This window comes from Oncorhynchus keta, chromosome 10 (assembly GCF_023373465.1).
Source record: "Oncorhynchus keta strain PuntledgeMale-10-30-2019 chromosome 10, Oket_V2, whole genome shotgun sequence".
In the NCBI taxonomy this organism is placed as follows: domain Eukaryota; kingdom Metazoa; phylum Chordata; class Actinopteri; order Salmoniformes; family Salmonidae; genus Oncorhynchus; species Oncorhynchus keta.
In genome coordinates this window covers 58,294,651-58,318,319 of record NC_068430.1, presented here as the reverse complement: position 1 = coordinate 58,318,319, position 23,669 = coordinate 58,294,651, and the positions used below count along the sequence as shown (strand labels likewise).

General features: G+C 43.3%; 2 protein-coding genes across 6 annotated transcripts in view; one reads left to right on the top strand and one right to left on the bottom strand.

Moving 5' to 3' along the window:
- Nucleotides 1-19,487, top strand: part of rad54l2 (RAD54 like 2) — a 34,269-nt gene extending 14,782 nt beyond the window's left edge. For 2 of the 4 annotated variants that reach the window (XM_035778770.2, XM_035778772.2), the window contains exons 10-23: nt 290-632; nt 996-1,173; nt 1,611-1,835; nt 5,959-6,077; nt 6,296-6,420; nt 7,045-7,144; nt 7,804-8,009; nt 8,496-8,671; nt 8,784-8,980; nt 11,923-12,107; nt 12,597-12,686; nt 15,336-15,428; nt 15,658-16,598; nt 19,350-19,487. In XM_035778770.2, coding sequence (XP_035634663.1) covers nt 290-632; nt 996-1,173; nt 1,611-1,835; nt 5,959-6,077; nt 6,296-6,420; nt 7,045-7,144; nt 7,804-8,009; nt 8,496-8,671; nt 8,784-8,980; nt 11,923-12,107; nt 12,597-12,686; nt 15,336-15,428; nt 15,658-16,598; nt 19,350-19,433 — 3,062 coding nt within the window. In that variant the 3' untranslated portion in view covers nt 19,434-19,487. Of the gene's footprint in view, nt 1-289; nt 633-995; nt 1,174-1,610; nt 1,836-5,958; nt 6,078-6,295; nt 6,421-7,044; nt 7,145-7,803; nt 8,010-8,495; nt 8,672-8,783; nt 8,981-11,922; nt 12,108-12,596; nt 12,687-15,335; nt 15,429-15,657; nt 18,790-19,349 lie in introns of those variants that run through there. The other 2 variants (XM_052527357.1, XM_035778773.2) reach the window with 2 other exon arrangements.
- A 1,662-nt stretch (nt 19,488-21,149) lies between these two features.
- Nucleotides 21,150-23,508, bottom strand: LOC118389052 (transmembrane reductase CYB561D2). Of its 2 annotated transcripts, none has more exons than XM_035778768.1 (4): nt 23,355-23,508; nt 22,887-23,125; nt 22,716-22,753; nt 21,150-22,545 (listed from the first exon to the last, which is right to left on the bottom strand). In XM_035778768.1, exons 2-4 carry the CDS (start codon nt 23,011-23,013, stop codon nt 22,042-22,044), a joined length of 669 nt encoding a protein of 222 aa, XP_035634661.1. In that variant the 5' UTR covers nt 23,014-23,125; nt 23,355-23,508; the 3' UTR covers nt 21,150-22,041. The 2 variants fall into 2 exon arrangements, with proteins under 2 accessions (XP_035634661.1, XP_035634662.1); XM_035778769.1 differs by having other exon boundaries at nt 22,887-23,140; nt 23,355-23,488.
- Between the last annotated feature and the right edge of the window lie 161 nt (nt 23,509-23,669).

Genomic DNA, 23,669 nt, shown 5'->3' with positions numbered 1-23,669 from the left:
GAGTATAGAGAGTTGATGTTGGAGAATGTGTTATCGATATCTGCATAAATTACCATTATTCAAATTCCAAGGCTGATGTATTTTCTGCACATCAATAACATCATATTAAATGAAAATGATGGTATTAATCACTACTGATTAGTGCATTAGACATCAGTGACATCATCAGGCATTCCCGTAAGCTGTGTTTACTCTCTCCTTTCTCACACACCTACACTCTCTCTACTCCTCCATACATTTCCTCAACCTGTGTTTTGCGCTCTCTCTACCTCTCCACCTACCCACCCAGGTATCGAGAAGGCGCTGGCCAGGCCCGGTCCAGACGTGGTGATCTGTGACGAGGGCCACCGCATCAAGAACTACCACGCCAGCACCTCGCAGGCCCTGAAGAACATTCGCTCCAGGCGACGCGTGGTCCTAACGGGCTACCCCCTCCAGAACAACCTGATAGAGTACTGGTGCATGGTGGACTTTGTCAGGCCTGACTTCCTAGGCACCAGGCAGGAGTTCAGTAACATGTTCGAGAGGCCCATTCTGAACGGGCAGTGTGTGGACAGCACGCCACAGGACGCCAGGTTGATGAGATACAGAAGCCACGTGCTGCATAGCCTGCTGGAGGGGTTCGTCCAGAGGTAAGTTCCACAAATGGGATTTCTCCTGACTTGATCAAGAATTCCCACTTTGCTCACATTATCCTCCATTCACATTTTATTTGCACAACCCTTTCCCCTGACTTAACCAAAATCCTCATCTCAAGTTGTCCAGTAGCCATATGTATCGAGGGTCATACATATACAACCCATTATCGCATTACTCAAGAGCAGAGAACAGCCTTACTGGTGTTTAGGGAGAAGATTTTGGGTGACCCAGGCATCATCCCCATTCCCAAATCAACCCCTAGCCCCTACTCTCTCCTATAGCTCTTTGAATTGTCTAGGTATACGTACTCGTACGAAGCTGATCTTTGCGTATTGTTTCCTCCGTGTCTGTCCCAGGCGAGGCCACGACGTGCTGAGGGACCAGCTGCCCTCCAAGGACGAGCACGTGATCATGGTGCGCCTGTCGCCCCTGCAGAGGGCCCTTTACGCTGAGTTTATGGACCGCTTCAGAGAGGCAGGTAACAGCGGCTGGCTGGGCCTCAACCCACTGAAGGCCTTCTGCGTCTGCTGCAAGGTTAGTCTGAGATGACTTCACTGGTGCTGTGGGGTTAGGCAGGCAGACAGACGGACAGACACACAGAGAGCCAACAGCAGCTACACAATTTCGGGTGATTTGGAGATGAAACGCAGGGACAAATGCTAATTCTGGGGATATTGTCTTGTACTGGATTTGTGCTACAAATTCTAAAAAGTTAGCATTTGGAGACAGTGGCCAGGTAAACAAAACCGAAGCATGGATTGCTGTCATAGCTTGTCCATAGACTGCTTACAGGATAAGGAAACCAATATGTAATTTGGGTGAACTGTCCCTTTTAAAGCAGTCAGGCTAATCAGCCTACTCTTGACACCTGGACCAGAGTAACATTATTGTAGTCTGTTCATTAATTGTGTGTGTGTGTGTGTGTGTGTGTGTGTGTGTGTGTGTGTGTGTGTGTGTGTGTGTGTGTGTAGATCTGGAACCACCCTGACGTGCTCTATGAGACCCTTCAGAAGGAGAACCTGGCCAACGAGCAGGATTTGGACTTGGATGACATCACGGCGGCCACCAACCCCCGCTGCCCTGGCGCTGGCCTGAAGGCCAAAGCGGCCGACTCGGCCAACAGCCGGTCCAACATCACCCTGCCCCCGCTCAACCCCATCCAGGAGAGAGCCAATCAGGTCATCACCTACGAATGGGTACGCCTTGACACCTCTCTCTGTCTCTGTCCTCCCAACCCACCCGCTGGTTGGTTGGCTGGAATTTTGTCAGGTACTTCTCCTGAGTTAGCCTGGTCGAACGTTGCTGTGTCTAGTTAAACCAGGCTACCTTAGTGTTGGGAAAAAAGAAAAAATAACACCATTATTGCAAAATTATTTCATGAATTTCCGCTGTGGGGATTCTAACGTAGGGCTGTTACTTTGACTGTATTTAGGCCACACCAGCGGTCACGAGTCATGATGGCAGTCAAATTCCATGTGACCGTTTAGTCATGGTAATTAGGCTTTTCCAAGCTCTGATGCTGCTGATGGTCATTAGTAGCCTACCAAACTTGCTAACTGCCTGATACTCAGCACTCTATTGTCCCTCTAATCACTCTGACATCAATGCAAATATTCTCAAATATCAAATCAAACACTTCATAAGAGCCCATGTGCTCATGTTGCGCAACCTTTCTATAGGCTATGCAATTGTGGGAGAAAACAGAGGGATGGCCACTATTAAAAAGAGGAGGACCCCATCAGCTTTCTATAGTTTAGGCCTACTATATTTATTTCTCAGCCTTCCTAATATTAAACACATTGCTTCTCTTTGAAAACAGGATTATAGCCTACCAGGCTGGCATGAAAATGAACCGTGGGAGAAGCGTCCTCCATTCACTATTTAAGTGCTTCGATTCCTTTTTCCCCCCCGCTGCCCCTGTTTCGAGCCCGGTGCATGATAATGAGACATTATAAATCCAAACAAATTTCACACACATATTATTTAGTATATGTAAAGACAAGATTAAATCAAGAATGAGGGACAATATTAGCCTATCACTATTATTTATATATTATCACTTTTGAATGATGCCCAGCTTAAGGCAAACAGTGCATGTTTTTATTTTATTTTTTGCGACCTTTTTCAAATCTTAGTCGCACACCTCATGTAGCCTAACCCATAGGCCTATATGTTTTGATCCTATATGTTTTTTTGATCAGGTTTGTATCACAACTAAAGTGGCCAAGTAACTTCTTCACGGGTATAGAGCCTAACTGGCATACAGTGGTTCCTCCTTTTAAAAGTTGTGAGATTACGCCGTGGGACTTAGAGGTAATTCGTGGTTTAGTACGGTACCCTGCGTTTAGTACGGTACCCTGCGTCACCACTTCATTCCTCCAGACCAGCGCAAACTGATAAATTGTGCTCGACCTCAATATTTCTTACTAAAACTGTTGTTACAGTAAGGTTGTTAATCTTTTATTTTGTTAGTGCTACAGTAAGAGCAAAATAATCCTATGTCACTTCCGACCGTTCACGTTGTACAGAGCCTGAGTGGCGCAATGGGTCTATAAGACACTGCAAAGTACTGCAAGCTGTGTTGCTACAAGATGCTGGTTTAATACCCTTGGCCCCATCCTGCCACACTTTAAGGGGCATTGCACTAATAATGATGCTGACTAGTGAAACGTTCCCGCTGTTCTGTTCTTAGTACCAGTCTGCAGGTTCAAACTAAAACAACGTAACTAATAATGGCATCTTTATGAGTTCATTAATAAAATTATAAAAATACTCTTTCAAAATGTCGATGTTTTTTTAGTTCTTGATCCATAACGAATTACTATGGGAATAAATATCACTGAATTACAGAAATATCCTCCAATCCTCTATATGTAATTATTGGCAGAGAGTCACGTCGTGTTTTTTGATATACTGTAGGCCTACTGTTGGCGACATGAGCCTCACTAGTGTTGAGTAATGTGGTGTAGGTCTTATATAAATAGAGCATATTGCAGTTCGAAGCAATAGGATTTATTTATCGAGACAAGTCAGTTAAGAATTTGTTTTTATTTACAAGGACAGCCTACTCCTTCCTCCCCATCGGGGAATTGAACCCCGGTCTCTAGTACAGCCATTTATTGAACACTACCAAATGCTTCTCAAAGATTCCTTTTGGTGGTCAAACTAGCACTAACTAGCATTAATAGTACCAGTGTTTCACACTTAAATAACCTGCCATAGAATTCTGCGGCACCGTGCAAGCTGCACCGTTTGAAGGAGGAACCACTACATATGCAGCGATTGAGTTTCAAGCAGTGGTGGGAAAAGTACCCTATTGTCATTACTTGAGTAAAAGCAAAGATTCCCTAATAGAAAATGACTCGAGTGAAAGTCACCCAGTAAAATATCACTTGAGTAAAAGTCTAAAAGTATTTGGATTTAAGTATTAAGTATCAAAAGTATAAATCATTTCAAATTCCTTATATTAAGCAAACACAGCACCATTTTCTTTTTTAAATTTAAAGAAAGAATTAAGGTCAATAATGTTAAATTTACAGATGGCCAGAGGCAAACTCCAACACTTACAAATGAAGCATGTGTGTTAAGTGAGTCCGCCAGATGAGAGGCAGTAGGGATGACCAGGGATGTTCTCTTGATAAGTGTGTGAATTGGACCATTTTCCTGACCTACTAAACATTCAAAATGTAACGAGTACTTTTGGGTGTCAGGGAATGTATGGAGTAAAAAGTACATTTATTTTCTTTGGGAATGTAGTGAATTAAAAGTAAAAGTTGTCAAAAATAGAAATATAAAGTACAGATAGCCCAAAAATGACTTATGTAGTACTTTAAAGTATTTTTACTTAAGTACTTTACACCACTGGTTTCAAGTTTGGGGATGATAATTTTCACCATTAAAAATACACCTTTAATAAAAGTATTACATGCGTAATTGTATTTGTGTGCACTTTTGAGATTGGTGTTTTCCTGCTAATGGAACATTTGCGCTTGTAGCCTACGGCCGTGTGCGCATTGATGTGCTTATAATGTGAAGAAATAGCCTAATAGGTTATCAACGTTTTATGCTAAACGTTCTATTATGTTGCGTCAGGCTCATTGCTTAAAACAGTTGTTTTTTATGATAGTGATTGTATTAATTGGGATCTATCGCATCCCACAACTGTCCCGTACTGTTGGGCATATTTATTTCTCGCACAGAATAGGTAAACTTTTGTACTATGGGGGATAATAGATTGACATGGACTAGTGCTTATGCTGTTCGTTAGGCCTACTCATCTTTTTTGGTAAATGTGCACTGTTCTTCCAATCTCAATATGCACCTTGGAATTGGATAAGGACGAGCGCAGTTGCGTCCCCGATTTTGTCTGTCTTCACTTGTAGCCTGTAAGAAAGACCCGATCACGTGACTGAGAGCCATGTGCGTGAGAGAGGTGCTTCGGCACTCAGTGGAGGAAAGTAAATTATATTCAGCCCAAGGGCACAATGGGCACTGGCTGCAAAAGGCATGGATTTTGAATGAGAGACTGATGAAGTGTGGACAGCCTGCGCAAAAAATACAAAGCAGAGCTCATACCTTTCAAGCTACTTTTTTCAAATGATCATTAGTTGCATGATGCATCCTTAGAATGTATTTAAAATAAAAACATATAGCGCAATGTTTGTATCACAACTAAAGTTACATTAATAACTCTAAATTAAGCATATTGGAGTACTTGTGTCTTTGTTAACCTCTCAGCACAGTATGTGCGCACTCCCTCAAATTGTTTGGAGAAAATATCCTTCATTTTATTGAGCTATGTTCAATTCTATTCTTCATAATATAAAACAATGCCACAAAATTCTAAGCAAATCTTGTCTTCTAAATGAACTGGTATAGCCCACAGCCATATGGCATAGCCAGATCAGGGCTTAACAAAGACAACTCAGTTTGCTATTCTGTTCTTCTGAAATAGACTACATTTTCTTCATATGATGTTTCTTTAGACCTGTCTAAAAGAAATCCTTGATTTATTGTGATGGTGTAGACTATATTATATGGATTTATTATACATGTTTAAATGTTTTTGTTCCAAAGGTCTGCATCACTGGCTTGTAGGCTATGCGTGGAAGCCAGGAAATGCTAAATGTTTTTCTGGTAATTAACAGTCAATTACCGTGAGACCCGGAAGTTATTTACTTGACAATCACCGGCTGACAATGTCATGAACGACCACAGTCCTATTCTAACGTTATATTGTAAAATGTTAGACCTCCCCTTGGTGTGAAAGAATGGACAGCTTCACTCACCCACTTCCTGTCCTGTTCCATCTCTGTTCAGGCCAAGGACATCATGAGCAACTACCAGACTGGAGTTCTGGAGAACTCAGCCAAGATGCTGCTGCTCTTCCATCTGATCGACGAGAGCGTGATCAGAGGAGACAAGATCCTGGTCTTCAGGTTGGATCTATTCCTACGGCTCTTTTGGAGTGTGTTTATGTACATCATCGGTTTGAGTGAAGTGTTTTCTCTATGAGCATACTCTTATACTCTAACGTTATTGACCTTTTTCTTGCAGAGGACGGAAATGTGTGTTTTTGCTTTTTAACCTAGAAGTATCCATATGGTTGAAGTTAACTGACTTGAACATGTTTTTAACGTGTGTGTGTGTCCATCAGCCAGAGCTTGTCCACCCTGACCGTCATTGAAGACTTCCTGACCAGACGGCCAATACCAGCAGGCCGTGTCTCCCCGAACAACCATGGCCAGAACCAGACCTGGGTCCGCAACATCAACTACTACAGTGAGTCATCGTCCACATGACCCTGTTCCCATGGCAACCACTACTCCCGGGACGGTGTCAGTGTCGTCGAGCCCATGGCAACCCTTTGACTCTGTATCGGCTCAGCTGTGAACCCAGATCCAATTTAGATGCCCACTAACGTACTCTGTTGTTCCAGACTATTAGACCGGAGTTGTTTTCACAGCAAATTGTCCTGTGACATGTAGTTGGCTTCAACCTGCTAACTTTACTCATCTACACTCTCACTTCGCCATTTTCTCAACCATCAGGGCCCATATTCATAATCTCAGAATGGGAGTGCTGATCCAGGATCAGGTCACCTCTGTCCATTCGTTATAATCTCAGCCGGAAAAAAAACAATGAATGAATCTGAGCGGCCCAGGTGTTTTATTTTTCTTTATGAAGTCGTACCGCCCCCTACTGCACTGACCACCGCACTACACTAGATCCACTAGTGGAGTATTTTTGTATCCCAAATGGCGCCCTATTCCCTACATAGTGCACTACTTTTTTTTCCAGAGTCCTACATAGGAAAATAGGGTGCCATTTGGAACGCAAGACAATTTGACTGGAATTGTCCCATGATGCTGATGTGGTGAATGTGTCTTGTCTGTCAACCCCCAGGGTTGGATGGGAGTACGTCTGCTTCAGAGCGAGAGAGACTCATCAACCAGTTCAACGACCCAGAGAACACCTCCACGTGGGTCTTCCTCCTGTCAACGAGGTACTAGACTGTACACACACATAGAAGTGAAATTGCTGTGATCTGATGGCTTCTGCCCTTTCTAATAATTATATTTCTATGCTTTTATATTGTTCAATCAAATACACAACAAATGCTGTGTTAACACAGGCAGCCCAATTCTAATTATTTTTCCACTTATTGGTCTTTTGACCAATCAGATCAGCTCGTTTGCCTATAATTGGGCAAACGATCAGAATTGGGCTGCCTGTGTAAACGAAGACAAATACACTCAATTAAACACACTCGCTCACACAAATATTTTTTCACACACACAATTGCATATATTCCCCCTTCCTTTTGCATAGGCGGCAGGTAGTGGTTAGAGCGTTGGACTAGTAACCGGAAGGTTGCAAGTTCAAACCCCCGAGCTGACGAGGTACAAATCTGTCGTTCTGCCCCTGAACAGGCAGTTAACCCACTGTTCCTAGGCCGTCATTGAAAATAAGAATTTGTTCTTAACTGATCTTGCCTAGTAAAATAAAGGTAAAATTAAAAATTAAAAATAGAAGTCAACAGCTGAACAGGGAACTTAGGCATATACACACACACACACACACACACACACAGGGTAACACACACTTGTTAACATACACACTTGTGCATGTTGTTAATAAGCCTGTGATTTGTGTGACTTGCAGGGCGGGCTGCTTGGGGGTGAACCTAATCGGGGCCAACCGGGTGGTGGTGTTTGATGCGTCGTGGAACCCGTGTCACGACGCCCAGGCTGTGTGTCGAGTGTACCGCTACGGCCAGAAGAAGCCCTGCCACATCTACCGCCTGGTCTGTGACTTCACCCTGGAGAAGAAGATTTACGACAGGCAGGTCTCCAAGCAGGGCATGTCTGGTAAGAGGGGGAGGGTACAGTGATGCACGATATGACTGTGTGTGTGTGGAAATTGCTGGATTAATTTGAGATACTTCAATCAGAATGAAGGGCAGCGTGTAGAAGTTGAATTATGAATGATAGCGTAGTACAAGCCAGGAGAGTCTTAATTAAGTAATTGGGCCTGAGGAGGTGGCGAATATATCATGGCTAAGGGCTGTTCTTTTGCAAGATGCAACGCAGAGTGCCTGGACACAGCCCTTAGTCGTGGTATATTGGCCATATATCACAAACCCACCGAAGAGCCTTATTGCTATTATAAACTGCTTACCAACATAATTAGAGCAGTAAAACGAAACGTTTTGTCATACCCGTGTTCTGATAAACCATGGCTTTCATCCAATCAGAATTCAGGGCTCAAACCACTCAGTTTATAGTTGGTCAGTAGCACACTGTGATTGGTTGTGTCTCAGTGGTCAATAACACACTGTGATTGGTTGTGTCCAGACCGCGTGGTGGATGACCTGAACCCGGTTCTGACGTTCACCCGCAAGGAGGTGGAGTCTCTGCTGCACTTTGCAGAGGAGGAGCCTGACTCGACCAAAGCCCCTCCCCAGCCCCACAAAGAGATGGAGACAGTCATCAGCCAAGCCTACCAGCTCTACCCCCACCTCATCACTAAGGTACGCTCACACACTCACTCTCTCTCACAGATGCACACTGTCATGTATCACTGTACATCATTATTATGGTACACGTGCAATCGATCAACCCCGTTGACCTGTACCCCACTAGGAACCCTTCCACCATGAGTCTCTGCTGGTGGACCGGAAGGAGTCCAAGCTCACTAAAGCAGAGAAGAGAGCCGCTAAGAAGAGCTACGAGGACGAGAAGCGCGCCTCCGTGCCCTACTCTCGCCCCTCCTACGCCCACTACTACCCAACCAGTGACCAGACCCTCATCAACATCCCAGCCTTTAACCAGCGCAACTGGTGAGTGACAATCTCTCCATTCTCTTACCTGCGCTATCACAGCACTAACAGACCAGTAAATACCAAAATAAAGGAAACACCAACATAGTGTCTTAGTAGGGGATTGAGCCAGAACAGCTTCAATATTCCTTGGCATGGATTGTACTTGTGTATGGAACTGTATTGGAGGGAGGTGACACAATGTTTGCACAACAAATTCCATAATTTGGTGAAAAACGCTGTCTGTCTCCACTCCAGAATCTCTCATATAGTTGGAAGTCAGAAGTTTACATTCAATTTACCAAAGTACATTTAAACAGTTTTTCACAATTTAAATATTCCCTGTCTTAGGTCAGTGAGGATCGCCACTTTATTTTAAGAATGTGAAATGTCAGAATAATAAGTTATTTATTTCAGCTTTATTTCTTTCATCACATTCCCAATGGGTCAGAAGTTTACATACACTCTATTTCATAGCATTGCCTTTTAAATTGTTTAATTAACTTGGGTCAAACGTTTCGGGTAGCCTTCCACAAGCTTCCCAGAATAAGTTGGGTGAATTTTGTCCCGTTCCTCCTGACAGAGCTGGTGTAACTGAGTCAGGTTTGTAGGCCTCCTTGCTCGCACACACTTTTTCAGTTCTGCCCACACATTTTCTATAGGGTTGAGGTCAGATCTTTGTGATGGCCACTCCAATACCTTGACTTTGTTGTCCTTAAAGTCCCAAAAAGTTGTAAACAAACCAATTTCTAATCATTTTTAACATTGCTTACCTAATGAAAGGGCCTGAGTCAAACATAATTCGTAGATGTAAAATGTAAATATTAAAATGTATTTTCTAATTTCTCATTACCCTAATGAATCTTGTTTTCTGTCATCTTCTGAATCGTTTTTGTCAAAATAACTAGGTTTTCTGTCGGGTGTTCGCCCATCATGATTTCATTCATCATTTATGGTTTAAAAGTTAGACGGTTTACTCAGAGGATTAAGCATGATTAAAGTAAATAGAATGTCATTGTGGCCATGGTCAAAGAGTGGTCGCTGCTCAATAGAACACTGTCTCTGCTCCACGGTCAGAATGGCGGTAACTTCAAACGTCAAGTGACAAGCTAGCTAGTGGCTGCAGGATCGTGTGTGTGATAACATGGGCTTCTCGAAATGAAATCCACGGAAAACCAAACAAAATTCAGCCTGACTTCTTCCACATTTTGTTATATTACAGCCTTACTCTAAAATTAATTGAATAGTTTTTCCCCCTCGTTAATCTACACATAATAAGCAAAAAACAGGTTTTTAGAAATGTTTGCAAATGTAATATCCCATTTACATAAGTATTCCGACTCTTTACTCAGTACCTTGTTGAAGCAACTTTTGGCAGCGATTGCAGCTTTGAGTCTTCTTGGGTATGACGCTACAAGCTTGGCACACCTGTATTTGGGGAGTTTCTCCCATTCTTCCCTGCAGATCCTCTCTGTCCGGTTGGATGAGGAGCGTCGCTGCATAGACATTTTCAGTTCTCTCCAGATATGTTAGATCGGGTTCAAGTCCGAGCTCTGGCTGAGCCACCCAAAGACATTCCCGAGACTTGTCCCGAAGCCACACCTCGTTGTCTTGGCTGTGTGCTTAGGGTCGTTGTCCTATTGGAAGGTGAACCTTTTCCCCAGTCTGAGGTCTTGATCGGAGCAGGTTTTCATCAATGATCTCTCTGTACTTTGCTTCGTTCATCTTTGCCTCGATACTGACTAGTCTCCCAGTCCCTGCCGCTGAAAAACATCCCCACAGCATAATGCTGCCACCACCATGATTCACTGTCGGGATGGTTCTCATGGTCTGGGAGTCTTTAGGGGCCTTATGGCAAACTCCAAGCAGGCTGTCATGTGCCTTTTTACTGAGGAGTGGCTTACGTCTGGTCACTACCATAAAAGCCTGATTGGTGGAGTGCTGCAGAGATGGTTGTCCTTCTGGAAGGTTCTCTCTTCTCCACAGAGGAACTCTGGAGCTCTGTCAGAATGTCCATCGGGTTCTTGGTCGCCTCCCTGACCAAGGCCCTGCTCCCCCGATTGTTCAGTTTGGCCGGGCAGCCAGCTCTAGGAAGAGCCGTGGTGGTTCCAAACTTCTTCCATTTAAGAATGATGGAGGCCACTGTGTTCTTGGGGACTGTTCAATGCTGCAGAAATGTTTTGGTACCTTTTCCCAGATCTGTGCCTCGACACAATCCTGTCTTGGAGCTCTATGGCAGTTCCTTAGACCTCATGACTTTGTTTTTGATCTGACATGCACTGTCAACTGTGGGACCTTATATAGACAGGTGTGTGCCGGTCAATTGAATTTACCACAGGTAGACTCCAATCAAGTTGTAGAAACATCTCAAGGACGATCAATGGAAACAGGACGCACCTGAGCTCAATTTCGAGTGTCTTAGCAAAGGGTCATGGTAACTCATCTAGATGATGCATCATGGGTGAATAAAATTCTATTTAAAAACTGAGTTTTTACAGGAACTTGATAAAGTGTTACAGTAATGAGACATGTCCACAGACACTTTATGTAATAAATATTATAGTCAAATGTAAACTTCAGCTAGTTTACCGTTGTTATGAATTATGGAAATACTACAGCAACATTGTGTTTTATAACAAGTTTGTTTTTTCTAAAAAATAAATTTGTATAAAATGACCTGAGAATTTAATCCGGGCGCATTTCGGTAATGAGAATAAGGGTGAACATTTACAAAATTCTAAAGAAAATGTATTAAAAATAAGACACTGACAAACTATGCATCTTACTCTTCAGAACGATAGTATGTTTTTGCAGGTGCATCATGGTTTTGTAACTATTTTCTACAGACATGGTTAAAACTTGTTTCATGAGATTCACCCTTCTCGCCTCCAAATTCAACCATGCCACCTGAACCACATCAGACTGTGTATGATCCTCATCCTTGTGTGTTTTGAATCCACTAGGCGTCCCATAGCTCGGGGTGATGAGAAGCCCGTGGCCAGCGTCCGGCCCGTCCAGTCCACCCCCATTCCCATGATGCCCCGCATGGCGGGCATGGGCGTGGCGGGCTCCAGCTCCGGGGTCGGCTTCCCCGTCAACTACCTGCAGAAGACTGGCGTCTACGTCCAGAGGATCGTCACTACCACTGGTACAATACATTTCCCCGCGGGGACATTCAAGTTTGAATTTAACAGAATTGGTGTTGATAAACACTGATATGCTTGCCATGGTCCTGTTCATTAGGGCACACCGCAGCGAAACGGTTTGCGACGTAAAATGGAAATGAGCTTTTCTTATTGGATTACGTTTAGATGGTACCTCCCCTTTTCAGAGCACTTTCTTACATGTTGTGCCTACTGAACACGACCCAAGGGTAGGTTTAAGAGTTGAAGGAATAACTGAAACGCTGTGGGGCTGCATTAGGAAAGACCCTATAACACCGGTCTATGTCCTAAATAACACCCTATTCCCTATATAGTTCACTACTTTTGACACGCATAGGGAATAGGGTGCCATTTGTCATGCAGCTATGTTAAGTTGTCATGCAGCTATGTTCAATTTTAGAAGGTCAGAATAATCTCAGTAAAAAAAAAGACAAATACAGTATGTATCTTACTCCTTGTTTTTGACCTCTCAGATATAGTGATCCCAGGAGCCAACAGCACCACTGATGTCCAGGCCCGTATCGGTGCAGGAGAGAGTATCCACATGATCAAAGGGTCAAAAGGTAACAAGAACACAGCCTACAGTGCCTTGAGAAATTATTCATACCCCTTGACTTATTCCACATTTTGTTACAGTCTGAATTCAAAATTGATTAGATTTTTCTCACCCATCAGCACACAATACCCAATAATGACAAAGTGAAAACATGCTTTTAGAAATGTTAGCACATTTTATTGAAAATGAAATATCACATTTACAAATGTTTACACCCCTGAGTCAATACTTTGTTGAAGCATCTTCAGTGGCGACTACGAGGCCCTTCTTGCCCGGTTGCTCAGGTTGGTCGAACTGCCAGCTCTAGGCAGAGTCTGGGTTTTTCCATGTTTTTTCCATTTGCCAATGGAGACCTCTGTGCTCTTGGAAACTTTCAACACTCTAGAAATTGTTTTATACTCTTCCCTAGATATACGCCTCATCACAATTCTATCTCGGGGGGTCTACTTACAGTTCCTTGGACTTCGTGGTATAGTTTCTGCTCTGACATGCACTGTCAACTGTGGGGAACTGTTTCTTTCTAAGTCATGTCCAAACAATTGAATTGGCCACAGGTGGACTCCAATCAAGTTGTATTGACATCTCAAGGATGATCAAAGGAAATTGGATGATCTGTGCTCAATTTTGTATATCATAGCAAAGGGTGTGAATACTTAAGTAAATGAGGTATTTCTGTATTTCATTTCCAATAAATTTGCTACAATTAAAAAAAAAAAAAAAAACATGTTTTGACTTTGTCATTATGGGGTATTGTGTGTACATGGGTAAGATGTTTTTCTTTTTTAATATAATTCATTTTGAATTCAGGCTGTAACACAACAAATGTGGAATATGTCAAGGGGTATGAATACTTGTTGAAGGCACTATATACCGTGCATTTGGAAAGTATTCAGACCCCTTCTTTTTTCCACATTTTGTTACATTGCGGCCTTAATCTAAAATGTTTCCCTCATCAATCTACACATAATACCCCATAATGATAAAGGGAAAACAGGTTTTTAGAAATGTATGCAAATGTATAAAAAAAACATACCTTATTTACATAAGTATTCAGACCCTTTGCTATGAGACTCCAAATTGAGGTCAGGTGCATCCTGTTTCCATTGATCATCTTTGATATGTTTCTACAACTTAATTGGAGTCCACGTGTGGTAAATTAAATTGATTGGACATGATTTGGAAAGGCACACACCTGTCTATATAAGGTCCCGGAGTTGACAGTGCATGTCAGAGCAAAAACCAAGCCATGAGGTCGAAGGAATTGTCTGTAGTGCTCCGATACAGGATTGTGGCAAGGCACAGATCTGGGGAAGGGTACCAAAACATGTCTGCAGCATTGAAAGGTCCCCAAGAACACAGTGGTCTCCATCATATTTAAATGGAAGAAGTTTGGACCCACCTAGACTCATCCTAAAGCTGGCCCCCCGGCCAAACTGAACAATCGGGGGAGCAGGGCCTTGGTCAAGGAGGTGACCAAGAACCCGATGGTCACTCTGACAGAGCTCCAGAGTTCCTATGTGGAGATGGGGGAACCTTCGAGAAGGACAACCATCTCTGCAGCACTTCACCAATCAGGCCTTTATGGTAGAGTGCCAGACAGAAGCCACTCCTCAGTAAAAGGCACATCATCCCTACGGTGAAGCATGGTGGTGGCAGCATCGTGCTGTGGGGATGTTTTTCAGCAGCAGGGACACTAGTCAAGATCGAGGTAAAGATGAACGGAGCAAAGTACAGGGAGATCCTTGATGAAAACCTGCTCAGGACCTCAGACTGGGGAGAAGGTTCACCTTCCAACAGGACAACAACCCTCAGCACATAGCCAAGACAACGCAGGAGTGGCTTCTGGACAAGTCTCTGAATATTCTTGAGTGGCCAAGCCAGATCCCGGACTTAAACCCAATCGATCAAACATCTCTGGAGAGACCGGAAAATATCTGTGCAGCAAATGCTCCCCATCCAAACTGGAAGACCTTGAGAGGATCTGCAGAGAAAAATGGGAGAAACTCCCCAATTACAGGTGTGCCAAGCTTGTAGCATCATACCCAAGAAGACTCGAGGCTGTAATCGTTGCCAAAGGTGCTTCAACAAAATACTGGTCTGAATACTTATGTAATGTGATATTTCAGTTTTTTTTTTTTACTATAAATTTGCTAACATTTCTTAACCTGTTTTTGCTTTGTCATTATGGGGTTTGTGTGTAGTTTGATGATGGGGGGGTCATGTTAATGTATGGCTGTGACGTAACACAATGTTGAGTACAGTGGTTTGAATACTTTCCGAATGCACTGTATACTGTAGAAGCTGTGGCCCCACATCTACCTGCATGTCGTCAAATTATTTCTCTACATACTCTAATCCAAATACTGTACACACCTTAGCGAGTGGTTATCAACAGCCACATGGGCACCTGAATTCCCCAAGTTATCTCATTTAGATAAAGGGCTCGGTACATTAACCTAAGCATCAAAACTGACTGGTGCTTCCTTGCAGCCTTATTTTTGTCTGAATACCTTTTATACTTGTATTAGCTGTTGTCATGAGAGGAGAGCTTGCAAGTAAGCATTTAATTGCACTGTGTTCACTTTGCTGTATCCTGTGCATATGACAAAGTTTGATTTGATTTGCTATCATCCATTAACTGCAGTCTTCCTCACAGGTACCTATATCAAGACCAATGATGGCAGGATTTTTGCCATCCGCTCAGGGAAGCTCAGCAGAGCAGTGCAGGGAGGAACTGCTACCAACAGAGGTGCACTATAAGTTCAATTACATTACATTTGATAAGGAATCCATTTGACAGGATATGATAGATTGACTTGGTGTACAGACTACAGAGAGAACCAAAGTGGACCTAGTACCGAGCCCTGGGGGTCACAAGTAGTGAGACCTCATCAAGATGCAGACTTAAGGGAATCTAGTTGAAGCACTGTTTGAAAAATGAATAGTTACTCTCCATTTTGACCCTCTGTTTTCCTCAGGTTCCAAGGTTTCCCTTCTTCACGCCATCGGTAACGGCTGTTCGTCTCCCGCGGAGCGCCAACGGCTGACCCCCGACAGCGCCTTGTGGCCCTCCACCCCCGAGAGCCCCGAGATCCTACGAGAGCTCAGCCGCTACGCCGTCACCGCGGATACCGTCACCGTGGGCAATGAGCTGCCGTCACCATCGGACACGTTTACAGGGGACAGAGGGGGAGGGGGAAGAACGCAGCAGCACAATCAGACCACAGAATCGGACCACAGCCGGCAGTTCAGAGATGACATCGGAATGAGCATCGGCGAGGCTCTGCAACGCTCCAAACGCAAGATGGCCGAGAGCCGTGGACACAAGCAGGCGGGGGGCAAACGCAGTTCGACAGCAGCCGGTTTCCCCGGCCTCTCCCTGGGCAGTGGCGGCCTCAGCTTCCCCCCCCTGAACCAGGCCTTGGAGGGACACATGAGCCACCCGCTACTGATGGGAGGCAATTCCTCATCCCCCTTTCTCCAGTCAGCAGGACAGACTCTGGGAGACCTGCAGGCCATGTTCCCCTTGGCAGGGGCGGACCTCCTCAACCACGCCTCCTCAGCCACAGGAAGCAATGGACACCTCCCCTCCTCCTCTACCACCACCTCCTCCTCCACTAACACCATGCCTGCGTCCTCTGCCTCCACCACCCTGCCCCCCTACCTGATGAATCCCAGTGTGGCTGACCTTCTGTCCCCAGGCTTCCCTCTGAACTACAGTCAGTCCCTGCTGCCTGATCCCAGGATGTACCCCAACACCCTGGGAGGAGGCCCAGCCAGCTCTGGAGGAAGCTCCAGCTTCCTCTCCCACTACTCCTCTTCCCCCTCCAGCCTCCTGGGTGCAGCCCTGAGCCGGCCTGACACCCATCACATGGCCACGGACAACGGCGGCAGCAGCTCGGACGATGACGTCATCGAGGTAACAGGACAATGAGCCAGCATTCGTTTACCCTGAAGGGATAAGTTGCAAAAACAAACAACTCCCCACCCTAACCTGGCTAACCCTCTTAGCCCCCCTCACACACACAAACACAGACTCCTATGAGCGGGCGAGTGAGAGGGAACGAGGCATACCTCAATGTGCTTACCAAGACAAAGTAACAAAATCCTTATGCTGAATATCTTACTGAAGAGACTGAAGATTTGCCCGAGCCCCTGAGGTTGGTGAGGCTGAGCACCAGAGATCATGGACGGGAATAGATGGACTTCTTGTTGTAGGGGACCAGTTGGTTGAACTTGGGGCTTCCAAGCACTGCCTCTCCTGCTATGTCTTCTAGCATGGCCGTGCAGTTATTTTACCCCCATGACGATTACTGAGGCCTGTCAGGACACTATCTCCTCTGAGCTCACATCAGATGGTACTATGTGATCGTCTGTTGGACCGTTTGCATTCAAAATAAATACAAAAAATGTGATTTTAGAGCCGTTAGCTGTTTGATAGACATTGTAGCAAACCCAGTTGGAAAGGACTAGAAGACAATATACACTCCCCTACAAATTTATTTGGACAATGAAGCTAACATTTTTACATTTGCCTCTAAACTCCAGCATTTTGAATTTGAGATCAAGTTTTTCATGAGGCAACAGTACAAAATATCACCTTTTATTTTAGTGTATTTTCATACATACAGTGCCTTCAGAAAGTATTCACACCTTGACTTATTACAGCCTGAATTCAAAATAGATTGAATATTTTCTTGAAAACATGTTTTTAGAAATGTTTTGAAATGTATTGAAAATGAAATACAGACATCTCATTTACATAAGTATTCACACCCCTGAATCAATACTTTGTAGTAGCACCTTAGACCCACAGATGTAAGTAATCACTGCCTTTCTGGGTAAGTCTGTAAGAGCTTTCCACACCTGGATTGTGCAACATTTGGCCATTTATTCTTTTAAAAATTCAAAAGCTCTACCAAATTTTGTTCATCATTCAAGTAGATGTAAGTCAAAACTAACTTGGCCACACAGGAACATTCACGGTCTTCTAGGAAAGCAACTTGTGTTGATTTCGCCTTGTTTTGCAGGTTATTGTCGAGCTGAAGGGTGGCTTCATCTCCCAGTGTCTGGTGGAAAGCAGACTGAACCAGGTTTTTCTCTAGGATTTTACATGTGCTTAGCTCCATTCTGTTTATTTTTTTTATCCTGAAAAACTCCCCAGTCTTTATCGATTTAAAAGCATACCCGTAACATTTGGTACTCAGTCATTTGTTGTATTGGATTTCCCTATACAATACACTTTATATTCAGGACAAGAGGTTCATTGCTTTGCCACATTCTTTGCAAAATGACTTTCGTGCTTTGTTGCAAACCAAATGCATGTTGTAGAATATTTTCTTTCTGTACAGGCTTTTTTCTTTTCCTGCGGTCAATTATGTTAGTATTGTGGAGTAACTACAATGTTGTTGATCCATCCTCAGTTCTCTTATCACAGCCATTAAACTCTGTAACGGTTTTAAAGTTACTATTGCCCTCATGGTAAAATCCCTGAGCGGTTTCCTTCCTTTCCGGCAACTGAGTTAGGAAGGACACCTGTATATTTGTCGTGACTGGGTGTATTGATACGCCATCCAAAGTGTAATTAATAACTTCACCAAGCTCAAAGGGATATTCAATGTGTACTTTTTTTTTTTTTTTTTTACAAAGGGGTTGAATACGTATTGACTTGAGACATTTAAACTTTTCCTTTTGAATTCATTTGTAAACATTTTGAAAAACATAATTCCACTTTGACATTGTAGGGTATTGTGTGTAGGCCAGTGACAAAAACATCTAAATGTAATTCATTTTAAATTCAGGCTGTAACAACAAAATGTAGAAAAAGTCAAGGGGAGTGAATATTTTCTGACGGCAATGTATCTGTTTTACCATTTAGAAATGAAAGCACTATGTGTCTAGTCCCCCCATTTGAATACGTAATATTTTTCTTTTTACATAAGTATTTTGACATTTACTTAGTGTATTAAAGTAGTCAAAAGTTTCTCCGTGGTTGGTCAGTACCTTTCTCGGTCTGTGATGTCATGTCAAAATCATTGTGAGTGGAATGGATCGGGCCTCAAGGTTCTGTTTCTCCACTGGAATAAAGTCTGCAATTGGACATGGAATAAGCCTACTGGAGTTATTCTATAACTCTCTCTTTTTTGTGGAGTTTGTTTACTCTCTACTCCCTATTTCACCATACACTCCTCACAACCTCCACTCTACCCACCCACTACTGCTTACTTCCTTGTCCTCTTCCTTACAGCCTGTTTCAAGTTGATCATGTTTTTTTCCACCTCACTTCGGAACCTCAACCTTTTTCTAATTGGCCATGTCTTGTGTCTATCATGATTTAGCCAATCATCCCAGTCCTTTTAATAGGGAACACTATTTCCTTGGAGAAGGAATCCCCATCCTCCCTCCCCAATCAAAATAGTTTCACTGTGCTTATTATTTATTATCTTAGTGTTATCATGAAGAGAACATGGTCTGTATGTGTTTTAAGTAACAATGTTATTTTATAACATCTTGATAATATTAGCTTGCCTTGACTATAGTTTGTCATTTATCTCATTGTATGAATTTACCAAAAGTCTTTATTTATAACGATGGATATGAATTCATCTGCTGTATTATATGTAAAACTTTTTTCCCCTCTCTTTTTGTCCACGTTGATCTTTTTGTCCAGTGTCTGTGGAAGAGCAGAGCAGTGGCACAGACTGACTGTGAGAGATCGGGAGGGACAGTCCACCCCCATGTATCCAGCATATGACAACTGTGTTACTTCGTTAATGTTATTTTAACATAATAAAACTCACTTCTCCTGCGTTGTTACTTCATTTTTTTTATTACACTGACATTATGTTTTATGGGCTTTGTATGTTCTATGCACAGATGTTTTTTGAAGTTACAGTGCATTTGAATACTATTCAAACAAGTTGACTTTTTCCACATTTTATGTTACAGCCTTATTCTAAAATGGATGAAATAGATTTTTCTAATGAATATACACACAATACCCCATAATGACAAAGCAAAAATGTTTATTTTTTTGCAAATGTATAAAAAAAAATTAACTGATCACATTTACAGAAGTATTCAGACCCTTTACCCAGTACTTTGTTGAAGCACCTTTGGCAGTGATTACAGCCTTGAGTCTTCTTGGGTATGACGCTACAAGCTTGGCACACCTGTAATTGGGGAGTTTCTCCCATTTTTCTCTGCAGATCTTCTCAATGTCTGTCAATTTGGATGGGGAGCATCGCTGCACAGCTATTTTCAGGTCTCTCCAGAGATGTTCAATCGGATTCAAGTCCGGGCTCTGGCTGAACCACTCAAGGACATTCAGAGACTTGTTCAGAAGCCACTCTTGCGTTGTCTTGGCTGTGTGCTTAGGGTCATTGTCCTGTTGGAAGGTGAACCTTCTCCCAAGTCTGAGGTCCTGAGCGCTCTGGAGCAGGTTTTCATCAAGGATCTCTCTGTACTTTGCTCCGTTCATCTTTCCCTCGATCCTGACTAGTCTCCCAGTCCCTGTCACTGAAAAACATCCCCACAGCATGATGCTGCCACCACCATGCTTCATCGTAGGGATGATGGTGCCAGGTTTACTCCAGACGTGAAGCTTGGCATTCAGGCCAAAGAGTTCGATCTTGGTTTCATCAGACCAGAGAATCTAGTTTCTCATGGTCTGAGTCCTTTAGGTGCCTTTTGGCAAATTCCAAGCGGGTTGTCATGTGCCTTTTACTGAGGAGTGGCTTCCATCTGGCACTCTACCAGAAAGGCCTGATTGGTGGAGTGCTGCAGAAATGGTTGTCCTTCTGGAAGGTTCTCTCAACTCCACAGAGGAACTCTGGAGCTCTGTCAGAGTGACCATGCGGCTATTGGTCACCTTCCTGACCAAGGCCCCTCTCCCCCGATTGCTCAGTTTGGCTGGGCGGCCAGCTCTAAGAAGAGTCTTTGTGGTTCCAAACTTCTCCCATTTAAGGATGGAGGCCACTGTGTTCTTGGGACCTTCAATGCTGCAGAATGTTTTTTGATACCCTTTCCCAGATCTGTGCCTTGACACAATCCTGTCTCGGGGCTCTATAGACAATTCCTTTTGCCTCATGGCTTGGTTTTTGCTCTGAAATGCACTGTCAACTGTGGGACCTTATATTGACAGGCGTGTGTGCCTTTCGAAATCATGTCCAATCAATTGATTTAACCACATCTCAAGGATGATGAGTGGAAACAGGACGCACCTGGGCGCCAACCTAATTGATTGGATTGAATGTCAAATATCATAGCAAAGGGTCTGAATACTTACGTAAATAAGGTATTTGTTTTTATTTTTTATAAATTAGGGGTTATGGGTTATTGTGTGCAGATTGAGGATGTTTTATTTAATCAATTTTAGAATAAAGCTGTCACGTAAAAAAAATGTGGAAAAAGTCAAGGGGTCTGAATACTTTCCGAATGCACTGTATATGCTCATGGAAACATACCAATATGCAAAATGTATTTTTTTATTGAAATTGCATCAAAATATAAATTTGACAAAACATGTCAACAATAATCAGTAATAATCTACAGTATATTCCAAGAATTATGTTCAACTCGACCTTCAATTGCACTCTTGCAGCCGGGAATCTATGAAACACCCATGTGAGGATAATGCATTTGAATATGATGCGGTTATGATGAAACTGCGTATGTCCTTTCAGTCAGACAATTGGGGGTAATGGAGTTACAGAATGTATGGGAAAGCAAACACTACACTGTTTTTTTGACACTTCATTGCAGTCATTCTACCACATCAGTAAATATGACATCTTTGGCTGGAATTTCACACCTTAGTGTAAACTAATACACAAATGTATCACCTTATAAAAACAAACCAATCACAAAAAAATGTGCATTGGTCCATTCAAGCCTAAAGGCAAATAAAATCAAGCAGCATCAGTGGCCTCTAGTTGTTTTCCATGGTTAACAACCAATATTTGTACTTCTTTAGACACATAACAGGCTTTCTTGGCTCTCGGATACAAAATACTACTTTACTATATACTACTAAATACTCCAAAAGACCGAGGCATGTTATCACATTTTTTTTTTTTTTAGACAGCCAAGCTATGCTCAATGATGAGTCCTTGCACTTGTTTTGCTCAAGGTAGAATTAACATACAAAGACCAAACTTTGAAATTAGAACTAGTTCAGCAGTAGATGTAACAAAATCATAATTTCACCAATATAAGGCACTGGTACTTTTGGACATTAGGCAGAATGCAGGTTGGTCTTCCACCTGCCTTACGGTAGGTAAAGCTTTTATTAAAGCTTCATTTGAATACAGTAATAGTTTATGGCTGATGTTTGTGAGCTTGGTTTTGGTCGGCCAGCCTGGTTAGGACACCAGCCGTTTCTTAGCCATGTAGGTATTGGACACCTGGCTCATGATGACCAGGGTGCTGAGGGCAGGGCACAGTGCTGCCAGGTACCAGGTGTATCCTCCCACAGCGCCTGTAAACCACACTGAGCATATGCCCAGGAGCAGACTGACACTTCCCAGCAGGTAAGTGACTAGGCCAGACGCTGCGTGGTAGCGCTTTAGCTTAGCCAGGGACCACCCCTTAGCCAGGGAGTGGTAGAGGAGGGGCAGAGCGGCCAGAGACTGCACCCCAACAACACACAATGTTCCCAGGCCCACCAGGCCGTGCCACGAGGCGAAGTGGGGCTTGCCGTTCAGGTGCTTGTTGTAGAAGATGGATGCCAGGCCCAGGGTGGCACAGCTGGCACAGAGGCACTGCAGGATCCAGTGGACACGCCCCTTGGTCTTGTGGGAAAGCTTCCGAATGGGAGAGCAATGTGGAGAGAAGAGGAGTACAGCCTCTGTCATGAAGAGGGAGAACTAAGAGGGAAGAGGGGGATCAAGAGGAGATGGGGAGAGAACGGCAAGAAAAGAAGGTGAGAGTGGTGGAGGAAAGATGGAATGACCGTGAACTGTTGTAACACTTCTGAGACAATTGAATGAGATGAATTCACAGAATACATTATGCACACACAGATGTGTCACCTTACCGCCAGTGTCATCAGGAAAGGGTGCCAAGAGAACAAACCTGAAAAACAGATCAACCCAAAAAATATTGTCTCGTTTCATCAACTCAATATAAAGTATTCCATGTGTTATATGCAGATATGGAACAGCATTGATGGGTGCCCTGTTGCTGGCACCAAGGCTGGGTTACTCACTTGTTCCAGGCTTGGCCAATACCGTGATAAGCACAGTGAAGACAACACAAAGCACGTGAGTCAGTATTCCACATGCGACTTTCCCAAAACTGTAAATTCGGGGTTCTGATCCGGGGAGTTCTGCCATGGTTTCCGGCCTTTCCCTCGTACAAGAGACGGACAGGTAGAACTGTGCGTGTCCAACGTCAGGGCAACCACAGCTACCTTTTTACCCCACAAGGGGGAGTTGATACCTTTTCCTGAAAACAGAAAAGCTGAATTTTTTGTAGATTCCTCGAAACCCATAGAGAAAGTTAATACCAAAGCATAACACCATTAAGTTCCTCACTAAATTGATTCAGTAAAGTAAAATATGCTTAACGAGAAAGCTATTGCAAACCGTTATTGACAAGTGAGAGTGGGATAAGCACGTCAAAGAGTAGCCTACCACAATAACCACACGTTTTGCTAAATAAGACTAATACCTACCGGAATGTCAATATTTAAATTGCATAGATATTATGAAAATTGTCCTTAATTGCGCGCAATGTTCTATTCTCAATCAGCATGACTGTGCGGCGTTCGCTTGACGTTGAAATTCGGGCTGCGGTGTGACGTGGAAAATAATCACTATCCACTTCCTACTTTCTCAGGTGCATTTTGGGAATTGTTGTTCAGTAAAGCAGTTGCGTTCCAGTATTTCGACGCTTTTGGAATGCACTGAGCACATTCTTCCTTATCATGACCAGACTACATAAAGAGAGGGGTTAATTATTTAATTTCCATTGTGGAACAGGCTGGATT

Excerpts from the sequence above, each read along its gene's own strand:
- LOC118389052 (XM_035778768.1), bottom strand. The coding sequence starts at position 23,013 with ATGGCAGAACTCCCCGGATCAGAACCCCGAATTTACAGTTTTGGGAAA. Across the intron at positions 22,754-22,886 it reads ATTGGCCAAGCCTGGAACAA|GTTTGTTCTCTTGGCACCCT; the intron begins GTGAGTAACCCA and ends TCTGTTTTTCAG. Across the intron at positions 22,546-22,715 it reads CTTTCCTGATGACACTGGCG|TTCTCCCTCTTCATGACAGA; the intron begins GTAAGGTGACAC and ends CTTCCCTCTTAG.